The sequence below is a fragment of the Liolophura sinensis genome, chromosome 12, assembly GCF_032854445.1.
Source record: "Liolophura sinensis isolate JHLJ2023 chromosome 12, CUHK_Ljap_v2, whole genome shotgun sequence".
Classification (NCBI taxonomy): domain Eukaryota; kingdom Metazoa; phylum Mollusca; class Polyplacophora; order Chitonida; family Chitonidae; genus Liolophura; species Liolophura sinensis.
Window position 1 is genome coordinate 22,152,391 of NC_088306.1, and position 15,449 is coordinate 22,167,839.

Below are 15,449 nucleotides of genomic sequence, written 5' to 3' on the forward strand. Positions count from 1 at the left end.
CATTGCTGAAGATCAGGTTTGCAGTAGTTTACAACCATAGACATTTCTTTAATTGACAGCTGTTGACGTTGACATTAGGTTGACGGTAGTTCACAACCACTGACATTGCTTTAATTGACAGCTGTTGACATTGACATTAGATTGATGGTAGTTCACAACCACTGACATTGCTTTAATTGACAACTGTTGACATTGACATTAGGTTGATGGTAGTTCACAACCACTGACATTGCTTTAATTGACAGCTGTTGACATTGACATTAGGTCTACGGTAGTTCACAAGCACTGACATTGCTTTAATTGACAGCTGTTGGCATTGACATTAGGTTGATGGTAGTACACAACCACTGACATTGCTTTAATTGACAGCTGTTGACGTTGACATTAGGTCTACAGTAGTTCACAAGCACTGACATTGTTTTAATTGACAGCTGTTGACATTGATTATGATCAGGTTCACAGTAATTTACAACGATTGACCTTGCTTTAGCTCAGGACTGTTGACACTGGAATAGCTTATGGACGTTTATTTGCTTAAAGGATACGTGAAAAGGTACTATAAAGCGGAGTGTATGATGTTTCTTTAGTTGAGTACCATTGAATTCGCCTAATCACATGTTATTTGGTGAAAAGGCAAATAAATATTGAATAGTTCGGAGAAGTAGGGCTGTAAGCCATGATCATAAAGACAAAGAATATTTTGCCAATTGTTATACAAAAACTTACGAATACATGTATCAGAAACATCACCCAGCATGATTGTTGTAGCTTTATTTTTATCTACATCTTAAGTTTTTAAATTTTATTTGCCTTTTTCTATAATTTGATTGCTCTCTTTTCTGCCCGGCACTATCAACAGGTGATAAATGACTTTGACGAGGTCAATGCACTGGCCCTGAAGGCTGGTGAGGCAGTCAAGGAACAACGACAACACCGGGAGCTCGAGGCCCAGCGCAGACTGACAGGAGATCCTCGAAAACACCACCCAGTGCCCGCCTCGCCCCTCGGGAATCACGTCTCCGAACCCCCGCCCCCACCCCCTCACCAGAACTATTCAGCCTCGGGTCGCCTTCATCCTCCCCAGTCCCCACAGAACAGCCGTCTCATTGGTCAGTCACGGGGGTTCCATGGTCACTCCCAGTCCCAACTACCCAACTCCCACTCCCCACTCCCCCATACACGGTCCCATTTCCATGGCCACCCCCCTCACCACCAGCCCGCTTCTCCAGTCCCTCATGCCCCTTCACCCAACCACTATGCCCCCTCGCCGGTGCCTGACGATACAGTGCCCCAGAACGCCCCAGTATCGTCCCCGGAGAGCGCCGCTGAAGACGCCTTTACAAGGGTTAGTCCATTCCTGATTACAGCATGTTCTGTTTGGGGTGGACTACATATACTAATATTCTAAATAACGAGGTCACATTTAAAAATCCAGATCATAATATATACAGCATGCTGGAAGGACAACATCTTACTAACATCTCTAACCACATCACCATTATTGTTATAATCAAATCAAGGTAGTTTGAACTCGTACCCTGGTGAAGCTGACCCCGGTTAATAACATGGTGCTTGTTTTCCATCTTCCGTCATATTCACCCCTCAGCTTGCAGCAGACGTCACATTTCTTCACTTTGTGGCACTGATGCTTCCTCGCACATCTTCCTGATCACTCTGACTTTTGATGCATTGCTTGAAACTAAAATGCAAGCAGTTGCACAGTAGAGATCACCTACTAACACTAAAAAAAAAAAAAAAAAGGGCATGGGTTCAAACCATGAAGTAATGAATTAATAATAGTTAACTGATTATACGCAAGTGATTTTACAGGTGTCCTGGTTTTGATTGACAGGTGACCGAGGTTGTCAACACCTCACTCATACCGCACTTACATGTACATGCCAGTTGAGATAAGTTTAGTAGCTAGCATTTCTGTTGGTCTGTCGGTTTTCTCACAGACTGACTTGTTGTTAGTTATATTGGTTTGATGGTGGTACTTTAAAGTTTATTCTAGTTTTGCAGAACATTTGTGGGATTGCAAGTGTACACGTAGTTTTCTCGAGGTACTTTTAATAAAGTGTGAAAAAACCACGATAAAAATGGCTGCCATCTGGGTAGTCAGTGGTTTGCTGAGAGAGTGTACCATATGATCCATGTATGTGTGAATCTGTGAAATTGCCCCACATTTGATTGATCAGTTTCTTAATAGAACTTGTTCCTTGACCAACCATACAGTTTTACACCAGAATCAGTTGCTGCTTTTTTGATCAGGGCATATACTTGCTGCTAGTGTAATCAATAAGCTGCTAGTGTAATCTGATGAAACATTGGAAAGGAAAATTAGAATTGAAATTTCTTAATAATCCAGATGTTTATAAAACATGCACATTACATAAATCGGAGGCAAGATAGCATAGGCCTTCTATATCTTAACATGGGCCAATCACTTAAAAATAAGCCAGTTAGCCTTCATGCAGGATGACATAAAATCCTATACAAGGATGTAGCAGTTATTGATAAAAAAAAAGATAACAGTTAACAGTCTCTATCAAACATGTGGTGTTGCACAACTTGCATACATAAACTTCGTGTGGAATAGCCTCAGTCTTTAAATAATGCCATTTAAAATCAACAATCTTCAAGGATGGTTGAAAGATTATACTTGACAGTAGTGGTAAATACAGTTGGAACATGGCAATTTGTCAAGCAAGTGTATCAGATCAGGTCTGTTCCTAACCCTCAACTCTTGACTCCCATGCTTTACACCATCATCAATAATGTCATAGTGTGTTCTTGCTACAGTTATAGTACAAACTGTTCAGGGCTATTTTTGGTTGTTAAATCAATAAAGTGACTGGATGGTGAACTAGTGTTTATGCTTCTGAAGCTACATCCACACTTTGGTACCAGGAAGTTTGGTACATGTATGTGTATTATCAGAGGGATGTGATGGATGAAATCCTAGAAGACATAAATTTCCATGATGCAGGAATACACACGCATATATATATATATATATATATATATAAAGACTGACCATTTACTTCCTGGAAACATTCCCATATATAAAGACTGACGTACTGTTCCTTGGCTCCATTTCTTGACATTATTGATAAGAACGACTTGTTCAAAACTGGAGTCAGAAAACAAAGAAGTAGAAAGTTGAGAAAAGGCTTATTTGTTTTTTTATTCTTTCATAATGTATATACCCATATCCAGTTTTTAAAATTGCTGTATTATGCCATCATACATTACCTTCTTGCTAAATCATTGCTCTTTCCAGAATTTTGTTATTGTTTTTTTCCCCCCATCTGATATATCATAGTTGGAATACTTTGTGTGACTTCGGCATATTATGACCCCCGACTTGTAGCCTCCCATATGCTGTGCTTTGGCTTGAACTTTTGAATGGTATTATGAATATTCATGTTTATATACATACCAATTACATGTACATCGCTCCAAAAATATCCTCCCAGACTCGTGTTAACTTATTAACTTTCTGTGTGGTGTTTTCTCTTTGGTATCCTTTTGTTTGGAAAATTTCCCAGTTTTTGGCTAGAGCATATTAAAAGGTCATTTCTTAAAGAAGCTGTAAATACATTTCATTTCATATGCTCTGTATGGGTTCATGTGGGTGAGGATAACATAAAATAACATCAGGACTATAATCTTTCTATTTGAGTGTTTCAACAGTAGAGGCATGAGCATCTGGTGTTTTCTAGAATATGAAAAACTAAACCATTGAGATATTAATGTTGGAGCAACAACAAAGAGTGTTGGTAAATACATGTAGTTTGCAGACAACCAGTGAAATCTGGACTCATTTTGTCATTTTTGCCTCCCTTTTTGATTCCCCAGCTGTTCAAGTAAATGCCTAAATAGCAGAAACTTACACAGCCCGAGCACCATGACTCATTAAGCAGGACTAGGATAAAAAGAATCACGTGAAATCAACGCATTCTTAGAGTTTGTACAGGGCCTTAAAAAAAATGTAGTGTTTTTTGCAGTTGGCAGTTCCACTGGGAAGAATTTATTTTCCAGCAGCCTGGAGCTTGCATGATGCACTGATGTGTTCAAATAGTGAGATCATTACTCTTTGCTAGAAACTTGTATAAGCAGAGAATATTTATTCCAAGTAGCCTGGAAAATGTGATTTCTTTTTTCTAAAAAAGCCTGGAAATTTGAAATCAATAACTTGTACAAACCCTGCTTTTGAATCCTTCCCCATTTGATTCACTGCCATGCTTTCATGCACCCTTAATAAGGCAATAACGGCACGCATACATTAAGAGTAAGCTCAGTAAGGCATTAAGTCCTCAATCAAATTATACAGGTAGATGTTTTTTTTATTCAGGGTAGGGGAAAAGGGGACTATATGAAAATGAAAGTGACAGCTTAAGTGAAATAGGAAATATGCACTTTCACTTCTGAATGGAATTAGGTGCCCTGTAGAAGTATCTCTTGGAAAATGACTGCATTTGACTGATTTTTGAGCTTTTACTTAATCTAAGATTTACACGTACATGTACTGTAAGAATGTTGGTATAATATGTGGAAGTAGATTTTCTGAATTTGCTGAATTTGACCATCTGCTGTTGCTTAATACTGTATTGATTACTACCATGAACTGGTGAAAGAATATTATCTCCTAAACATAAGTTTAAAGAATGCTTCTCCCCATCCACGTGGCGTGTGTTTTTATAAGCATTCCAGTTTGGTTTTTAGGCAGTTTTGTTGTACAGAATGATCCCCCATCTAAGTGTGAGTAGTATGGGTAAATGTAACCACTTATGAAATGCATGCCTGCTTACACGAAGGACAACACTCAGCTCATTTACTTGTCACAAAACTATGATTGATGGATTTATCATACACACATCACTATTGTAAAGCATGGGATGTTTTCGTTCACAATCAATCAGACTAATATGGTTTAATAGTTGAGATGTGGTTAATTTAGTTGAAAATGATGTTTTCCTCATGTAAAAGAACCTAAGCTGTGTGTAATCTGGAGTCATTTATGAAAAGCTCTGTGCAGTGAGAGTGACATTAAATTTAATATGTTTATTAAAAAAAAAGATCATTATTTAATGTAAGGTGGCTGTTAAACAGTGTTGGCTACATTAGTTTATCACAAATTTTGCATAGTGTTTAATTGGTTGATGCACAGTGCCCGGAAGGTATGAATGCAAATAATTGATTGGCTCATACGCATATGTACACTGCAGTCCATTCTCCATGATTTTTGGTTCTGTTCACATGATTGAAGTGCTGACCACTGATTGGCCAGGTGCTAAGTAATTCTATACTTTATTTCAGAAGCGTATGCCACACGTGAGTGCCTCACTGGTTTGAAAGATATCTGCATGTTTTGTGTGGTTACATTTGCCTTATGCAAGACTCCCAAAGAAAAGCTTGTGCCCAGTTTGGCATGCCAGTTTAATATTGCAAGGACAGCAAGTTTGGTTACATCTTAACTGCCTCAAATGATGCGTTATACTGCCACACCGCCTTCGCTGCATTAATTTTGTGTCGCATTGAGTGTAGGTACAGATTGACAGTTTTCGTTGAAGTAGCAAATGATTGTTTACATCTATTCTTTATAATGTAATTGTAGTGCTTTGATTTAAGTATAATGTGGTTACTGTCCTGTTGTCGACATGGTTGTAAGACAGTCATTGTTGTAAGTGCTTTAAAAGTGCAGTTACATGCATTTCTGTTAACAGAATGATTATAAGCGTTTGCAGATGTTATAATGTGTTTATTGGAATTCCGCACTTTCATTCTACTTTAGACAGTTACTGCATTGCATAGTAGTACCCATTTGGACCCTTACAAACCTTTTTTTTTTTTAAGAGGTGGAGGGAGGGTGGTCATCGCAAATCCCACTTCTGACACCAGTTCAAATAACATTTTGTTGACATCTATGGAGCATCAGATATTGTGGGCTTTCCACCCTCTCATGTTTTTTACTTTTGCTTCCTTTCGGATATGTTCCAAAAAATCCCGCTTCTGACACCAGTGAAAATTTTTTTTATAGTATCACACCCGTAGAAAGTCCAAATTCAAATAGCACTTCAACAACATCGGGAAGGCATAATTTTGGTGACCATGCGCTATTTTTTTTTTTATAGTTCTGTCACATAATATTGGTTTTGGGAACACTTGCTCATATTAATCTGTTGTCTACAGGAAATGCCCTGGTGCTTATTGTAGACATCATAAGTGTATTCCTACTTCTCCTGAAAACTCCCCTGATGATGCACTTTGTACATGTAGGTCTTCACTTGTAGAAACTGAAGGCTTTCTGTGGATACAGGAACACGACTAACTTGCTTAAATACCATCTTGCTTCACTATCTATATAATAGAAAGACCTGTGTGGTTAATTTCTGGAAGAAGACAGGTTTTCTGCTACACACTGTGAAAGAATAACTCTGGCAGCAATATACTGTGACAGGAGAGACTTCATTCCTGATATTTTGTTCTACTGACAAGATATTTTGTTGCAAAGTCTGCCAGTTCAGGGTTATTCAGGGCTTTTAACTGCTGGCACATGTGGAGGTGTCAGTTAGATAATATCAAGAAGAGCTGTCACATTTATGTTTAAAACAAAATATTACAACGCTAGATGCAAGTGAAATCAGGAAATGATTAATTACAATATAGAGTTTAATTTTAATAGTGTAGTAATTATAAATGCAAGGAAGTTGTTCCAGTAGTGACTAACAAAACATGCATATAGAAAGTTTATATATTTCACCCTGTGTGTGCACCGTCTTGATATATTTATATGGTAAACACTGTTCTATATATTTCTAGCATGATTTTTCAGTTAATTACCAGTTTTCAGAAAAGCATTCATATAGATCTGTACAGACATTTTTTTTAGTTTACCGGATTGTTGTACCTTTGGTATATTTCTTATACTTCAGCATTGTTAATAATAAAATTTTCTGTTTTCTTCGGAGTTCTCCCCCCGGCCCTTCTTTCTGTGATTTAGATTTTTGCTTGTATTGTGCTAAAGCTTCAATAAGTTCGAACCTCCCTCTTTACACACAAATTATATGAAGAATTTAAATTTAGGTCAGGTTTAAATGACTCCTCAATATCAGTAAGAACCAACACAATTTTTGAAGATGATTTTTTTCTTTTCATGCTGTATGGGGTACTTCCTTGCTTCTTTTGCATGGTATTCTGTTCTTCTGGGCCCAGTTGTTCGAAGGTGTATTAGTTAATAGTAGTATTAAGTCATACTTTAAATTTTTTGCCAGACTCAGCACTCAGTTGTCCAAAGTCAAAGTACAACAACAGCAGATTTAGTTCATATTTAACACACTGTTACACAGTTTTGCTAGGGCCAGGTACAAAGACTTGTTTGGTTAAATGTGGTATTGAGTCTTAAAACAGTTTTGAATAACTGGGCCCTGATGATGTTATTACCTAATAGTTTTCAGTCTTGTTCCAGTTAGCTTTGATGCTTAATGCATATGTTGTACCATTTTGTAAGTTTTTTTTTCACTCTTGTGGATATAGGAGCTTCAACGGCAAAAGGCTGACTATGAACGGCGTAAGAAAGTGGCAGAACAAATTCGGATGCAACAACAACAGCAGGACGAACAAGAGCGGGATGAAAGGCGACGGGCTACCCTCAAGGTATGGCATTAGGAAGCCTGTCTACATCTCCAAGTCACCTCAGAGCACGGCTCTCTGGTGTCTTTGGCATGGCTTTTCAGTAAGGCAGCGCTATAGATATAGCATTAATGCGTAAACATTACTATGTGAATTGAACAGAATAATGTTTGAGTGTTGTACTACCAGAAAACAAATAAACAAAGTTCAGCTAATACAACTGCCATCAGATTTTAGGAATTATTTAATACTGGTAATACACAATATTAGCATTACACACCATTGTGCAAAATAACGTGTATTTGAGCTCACCTTGCAGGTGAAAATATATGTGCTTGCATTATGTGATAGTTATTTGTTATAGGACAGTGGTTTTCATGAAGCACTCAGAATTCCTTTAGCTAGAAATATTCCTGACATACATGTACTTGACCACAGCATTATCCCTTATGAAATAAATGAATGAATGATGAGTGAAAGATGGGATTTCTTCAAACTCCTGAAGAAAGAAGGTTTATGTACTGTTTTCAGCTCTAGATTTTCATCGAGTGCTCTAATTCCTCAACCATTTTGCATATGAAATAGCACATTTCAGTGCAGTTTATGCACATGTTTAATTTAATTTTTGAGACAAAACTTCATGGGTTTGATAGGCCAGTTTCAGGGCTTTACAACGAGAATAATTTTTTCAGTCAACAGAGAATAATGCCTTCAGAATATACTTGAATAAACACCTGGCCGACTTGTGAAAAGGCAGAAGAATTACAGTATTACCCCGTAAGTGGGAAGGTCTGCCAGCAACCTGCGGATGGTCGTGGGTTTCCCCTGGGCTCTGCCCGGTTTCCACCCACCATAATGCTGGCCGCCGTCGTATAAGTGAAATATTCTTGAGTACGGCGTAAAACACCAATCAAATAAATAAATAAATAAATACAGTATTACCATCTCCTCAGGAATGTTTTGCCATTGGGCTGGTACAGCTTTTGCAAGTATTGGAGGTGCGTTACAATAAGGCATCAATCACAGAAGGTTCATTCAAGTGGATCACCAAAATAGCGCTAAAACAAGGGCATTGTGGCGTTTTACACTCGAATCATTCTTTAATTTAATGAATTGGTTAACCAGTCTCTGCAACTGTTTCATTGAATAGATTCAGGAAGAACAGCAAAGGGTGCTTGAACAGAAGAAAGAGCAGATGCGACGAGAAGCAGAGGCCAGGCGACAGGAAAACAACAATGCTTCCGAAAAAGAGACTGTAGTGACACCAACAGGCCCTGGCTCCTCCCCTTCAAGAGCAGCCCTTGCGGCCACCCAGACGAACGCTCGGGGAACCACCCCAGCTCAAACTCCAACCCAGCCAAAGAAGAAACTGGAGAACAAGTACGTGCGGAGTTTAGCCTCCATGTATTTATCTCTATCTGTGTGTTATGTGGCGATATAAATGCCATTCCCTCTTGTTAACCCATATGTGTTATGGAGTTTGGTTTGCTTTAGTGACTCTGAAGTACCTACATTACTAATACAATATTGACTTTTGTTGGGATGTCTTTGGTAACTTGATCACAAAATGCAAGGTTTTTCCAATCAGTTGTGAGATCAATTTCTGTTGCTGTAGTTGTTGTAGCGGTAAAACATTGACTAAGCGGGAATCCATTGGATTCATGTGGTTATAATGACCATCACTGAATTTAATGCAGTTTTAAAGGTGCAAAATATGCACTGATTTTCGTTCTTGCATATGGTGTAAGGTCAGCGAGTGTGAAACTATTAAATTGTCTGTATTAAAAAGCTGTGGAGATGCTGTTATTAAAACTACAGACGTATTTGTGATCAAGTTATTATTAAACAGAGTGGATCACTTGTTAAAAATTTGTCCCCACTTTCACAACTTTAGTTTTAGTTTTCGTAAGCTCTGTCTTTGGAAATTAGTCAGTGGGAGTGTTCTGTCTTGAACCATGTTATGTTTTTTTTTTTGTTTTTTTTGTCATCTCCTTGTTTATCATCCCCAAGTTTGTTAGTTGTTTATGGTGAGTCGTGGGCTTGTTATTGGCTGTTCTTCTTGCTTTCGTTTGTGTCCCACAACCAGCTGTATCGTCTGTTTGGCTCCGTTGGGATGTCCATCGCTCTACTGGAATGGCCTTTGAACTGCTTTGTCCATTCTTCAGCTGAAATCTTTCATTGTTTCATTTTATCTGTGGCAGTTTTTGCAGATGTTCTAGAGTGTGCTTATCTTAGATGGTGCTCTTAAGTTTTGATTTCAGTTGAATTTCTCATCTGTTATTTGCTGTGATGGGTGTACCATGTTTTAGTTTCATTCTTTTCATTTCATTACACATGTAAAATGCATTTGTAATTTCAATTTTTAAATTTAGGCATTTTGTCACACCTCAAGAAACATTTTGTTACATTTAACAAAAGATAAGGTGACATGTTGTGAAGCACCTTCTGGGAATTGTTTTGCTCTGAAGTATGTGGACCTTTTTGTGTAATGTATTTAAGCTGCTGGTAGATGATCAGTTGTATAATATCGATCAGCTAGCAAGTTTTTCTGGGACAACTTTGTTAATTTTTTGCCAGAGTTTAATTAAAAAAAAACCAAATCAACAAGAAATCAAAGAACAAAAAAACATTCAAAATTTTGTGGTAACTTTCAATTGAGAAAGCAAAATATGTATGGAAATCAGAAGTCAACAGGTGAAAACTATCATTCTAATGCAAGTATTTTTTTGTTCTTTACAAAGGACAAAAAAAGGAGAAATCAATCCATGTTAAACCTGGAGTGGTCTTGCAGTGCTTTTGTACGATCAAAACCATATATTTGTTCACTTTTCTTTCATTTCAAGGGATAGTGAATACTTCCACATATATCGTGATCTTAAACTGTTTACAAAAACATACATGTACTGTCATTCTTCAACCTTTTGGCATGTTTGCAAGGTGTTTATTCAAGCATATTCTGAAGACATTATCCTGTTTTGACTGATGAAATTATACTCTTTGAGAAGCCCTGAGACTGGCAAATCCAACCAATGTAGTTTTGTCTCCAAAATAAATTCATGTATGTGTAAATTTGCATGGAAAGTTGCTCTTTCATGTGCGAAAAGGTTGAGGAATTAGAGTAAGCTCAAGAAGAATGTGCCGTGATGATGATGATAAAATTTATTATTGTAGGGTAGAAATACATAAATACAAACTCAGTCAGGTCTGTAGGGTCTTGGGTCATTTTAACAATTCAATCAATAACAACTTGTTAACAGTACGTTTAAACAGAATTCAAGGTTTTAATTCTGGCTATCAATGGTTCTGACACGATTGATGGTGTCTTTGCAGATGTGCATCTTGTTCTGAACTCCTGATAGGAATCTGTATGGTCGGCTCTCAATTTGTTTGCGCTAATTCCTGTTGTTTTGAGAATTCTGAATCTTCACACACTTTATGTGTGATAATTCTAGTGTAATGTAAAGACCTTTAGTATTCATAATGACACTTGTTACCTTCCTCAGTGTTTTAAAGTAAAAATCCTTTGTATCGGACCAAGTGACTTAAGAAAGTTTATTTCAGTTTTTCAGTCGTTTCTATAAGTTTTCAGTTTTCAGAATATTTGGTCATTTCAGTTTGTATGTGAAATTGATTGTGACAAGTCCGTGGTATATTGTATATGCTCAACCAACTTGAGAACTAACCAGGTTGCTCATCAAAGAACATTGAAATGGAGTCCAAATGTTCAGAAGTTTCCATCCTGTCATTTTATTTAGAATTTCTGTGTCATTTTTAAAAGTTTCTTGTCATTAAGTGCCAGCCAAAACTGTTCTATCTTCCTGCAGCCTTAAACCAATCATATGGCTTTGAACTCAAATCATATTCTTCAGCCATTTTTTGTCTTAAGAACCAAAATGTAGTATACATGTATACTTGAAAATGAAAGTGGCCAAAATGGGGTATAAAAGTACAAGGTACGCTCAGCAGTTATGTCATTTCAATCCCCTGTTTTTCTCCGAAGGCGACTACCTCGCCCTGCCCGGCGTGTCACAAATGAAAGTTCCAGCAGGTATTCACATTTTCTCTTGGTTTTTTACCTGCATTATCCGCATGACCAATCATTGCATGCTTCTCTACTAGACCTGGTGACCGGGAAATTTGTCCATCCCTCTGTGTATACCTCCTTAAAGTACAGACACAAATACAGGCATTCGTTCATGTACAAAGACATGAATACAGGGATTCGTTCATGTACAAATACATGAATAAAGGGATTCGTTTATATACAGAGACATGAATAAAGGGATTCGTACATGTACATAGAGATAATTACAGGCATTCCTTCATGTACAGAGACATGGATACAGACATTCCTTCATGTACACAGACACAAATACAGGCATTCCTTCATGCACACAGATATGAATACAAATTTAGGCCACTGGATTTATAGTGATCTGCTCTAGTACAGTAAAGATTGCTTCGAAAATTTTTGTGAACTAACAGAGTTACATTGTAGTCTCTTACGCTGGACATTATACTGTGCAGATGCAGATGTCTTTGTGTATATATGTACATAAATGTACTACCTTGGTTTTTTATCAGATGGAGATTATTCCTGATGTTATGGGGAGCTCAAGGAGATTTGTCAATAATTTAATGTTTTGAACAGTCAATAATTATAGAGTGTTTAAATGAAGATTTGTTTGCACGTGTAGGCACTAGAAACTTACATATACATGTAGTCCACATTCATTCATATCAATGCCTGTGATTTCAAAGCGGTGTCATTTGGGTTGATGGATGTCTCAAGATTTGAATATCTGACCTACTTCCTGATGTTCTGATCGTGCTTTCAACTGATTTTCTGATGAAACTTTCAAATTTTCAAGTTTCTTTTTGTAAGACAAGTGACTTGACTTGAGGGATGGACAGTAAAGCAGCCCCTGCTTTTGGTGAAGGTTTGTTCATTAGTCACAGCTTCATCATTCATCACTCATTACATGTGGCAGTACATGGCTTGTTCTATCATAGTTACAATACATCTTAAAAGAGTACGTTAAGAATATACTATGTCCTGGTTATGGGTTGATATCTAGACCTAAACAACAGTACTTACTTGTTTACTCGAGTGCTTGTCTATAACCTCCTCCAAACAAAAATTGTCAGGATCAAGTACGCGTTTCCGTTTCAGTTCAAACTCAGGCTGTGTTCCTTCTTCTCTGTTTTTTCAATATTGGAAAATTTTAAATCCTTCCACACATGTTGTTTTCTTATAGTTCATGAATTGAAAACATAGGGTTTTAAACATTCTGGTGCTAAGTGAAATCATCACAGAAAGTATGTCCCATGTGTAGTTGTTGGTCATTATCTTATTTCACAATAGCACATTTATTTGCACTTCCATCTGCAATCCAGCATCTACATGTATGTGCAGATGTTAAATATTTTCTTTTTTTGGAGAATGAGAGAGCTGGTACCAGAACTGTATATAACTTGAAAATGTCACTTTTCTACAAAGACATTTTAGGTGTACTATAGATGATGCCTATACATAAGAAACATGAACGTTTCTAACCATCATGGTCTTTTGGATACCACACTATTTCAAGTTGCTGTTACAAAATTTGCTTTGTCGATGAGGAAAACTCCTGCAGCTAAATTCTGAATTATGCACAGTTATAGTTCTGTGATGGGCCATTTTTGAATTGTTCCATTAATTCAGACTCATTTTTTTTTTCTTTGTCAAATTTATTGGAATTCTGTATACATGTAGTTTTATTATTTTACTAAGGCTTCAATATTTTTTTCATATGTGGCATAATAGTGGAAACATTCATGGATGGGAAATGTCCACCCCTTGAAAATGTCCAGCATATGTTTATAAATTTATACTTTTGGGATCAAAATCCATGTTAATCCCATTTGATTTTCAGTGCAGTAAAACTACAGTATGGAAACATCATGGTCTGATTGATCTTAACACAAGGCATGTCAGAGATAGCGTGAACGGGTGTGTGTTATATCAATAACAAATATACTTCAGTATACTGATAAGATCTCAACAAGTAATATCATGCTTAAAATATTAATTTTTTTTGTAAACATTTACTCGTGATTTTTTCTGTGATCATGTCTTGCTTATGGATTAAGGCAAAGACCAGTAAAGATTTGTCTGTTAGTTTTCTTAAATAACAGTAATTCATTTTTACCTTACAGCAAAAAGTTCTTGGTTTCATTCTCATTAAAATAAAGTATGGCATTTCAAAGGGAAAATTGTTAAATTGTAAATTTTATATACTTATGACGTTTTTATGCTGTTAAGCTGTGTAATCAAATCTGCTTTTGTAGCCTAACAACTTACACATGGTGATTGTTATAGTCTAAATTCATGGGAATTTGTGGTGGATATCCGAATTTTTCAACCTTTACACATGTGAATCAACTTGTATTTGCAAGTAAATCAAAAGGTTTACATTTAAGTGCTGGAATACTGTTTATGTAACCAAAAATATATCAAAATATACAAGTTGGTCACATGTAGGAAGGTTTTGAAAAGAAGGTTTATATGTGTGCTTGTATGTATGAATTGTCTGTGTGAAGTGTGCTCATGTGAAGTGTGCTTGTGTGTGCGTGTGAAGTGTGCTCATCTGTGTGTGCCAAGTGTGTCTGTGAGAGAGTGTGTGCCAGTTCAACTACCATAAACTCCAGACAACTGTAGTGTCAATACACATGTACCATTATCTGAATGTCAAGCTGGCCAATTTTGATGGGCGGATCTGGCATTAGATAATAGAGTAAACAACAATGCTATGGAACTTTGGGAATACACCCGCCGGGTGTTTGTGTATAACATGTAATGTGTAAACACACACATGAAATGGTCACATCTTTTGATAATTCAGTATGGTCTAAATCAGCAGGTTTTACTTTTATTTATTTATTTATTTGTTTGATTTGTGTTTTATTACATACTCAAGGGTATTTCACTTATACTGCAACAACAAGCACTATGGTGGGAGAAAAATTAGCAAAGTCCTTAGGAAACTGAGGACCATCCACAGGTTGCTGCCAGACCTTCTCACATGTTAGCTTGGGGAAGAACATATTCATTATGCACATTATTCACAATATTCATCTTAAACTGTTAAAATAGCCTACAAAAAAAACAAACAAACTGTTAAAATAGCCTACAAAAAAAACAAACAAACTGTTAAAATAGCCTACAAAAAAAACAAGCAAACTGTTAAAATAGCCTTAAAAAAACTGTTAAAATAGCCTACCAAAAAACAAACTGTTAAAAAAACCTACTGAAAACAAACTGTTAAAATAGCCGACCAAAAAACAAATTGCTAAAATAGCCTACCGAAAAAAAAAAAACAAACTTAAAATAACCTACCAAAAATTAATGCTTAGTTTTTGGAAAGACTGATTAATCAGTGGACAGCATTAAAACAGAATTTGTAGAGAGATACAAATTATCATGATCAATAACATACATGCGTATCGTAAAAGTTTGTAATCACCATGAATTAGATGCAGTTGGTCTTTACCCTTGTGGATACATGTAACCTCTGTATTACATAACTTATAAAACTAAGCTGCATTAATATTTTGTTGTAGTAGATGGCATGAAGCACCAATCAAATAAATAAATACATGTATGTAACAAGTCTTTAGTGCTCAAATTGCTTTTCTAAGATTGGACAGATCGCGAATCTCACTATTGAAAGGCAAACTTAATGTTGACAGCCTTTGCTTTAGCTTCCTTTGTACATGTGACACGTGTTGCAGCCAGTTCACAGTTTGTCCTGTGGAGAAGTTCATCTAAAGCC

At 36.7% G+C, this 15,449-nt stretch overlaps 1 protein-coding gene across 1 annotated transcript in view; it reads left to right on the top strand.

The window, feature by feature from the left end:
- Positions 1-15,449, top strand: part of LOC135479385 (uncharacterized) — a 62,462-nt gene that overhangs the window by 17,775 nt on the left and 29,238 nt on the right. The window contains 4 exon segments of the mRNA XM_064759211.1: positions 860-1,345; positions 7,540-7,659; positions 8,786-9,015; positions 11,636-11,683. Coding sequence (XP_064615281.1) covers positions 860-1,345; positions 7,540-7,659; positions 8,786-9,015; positions 11,636-11,683 — 884 coding nt within the window.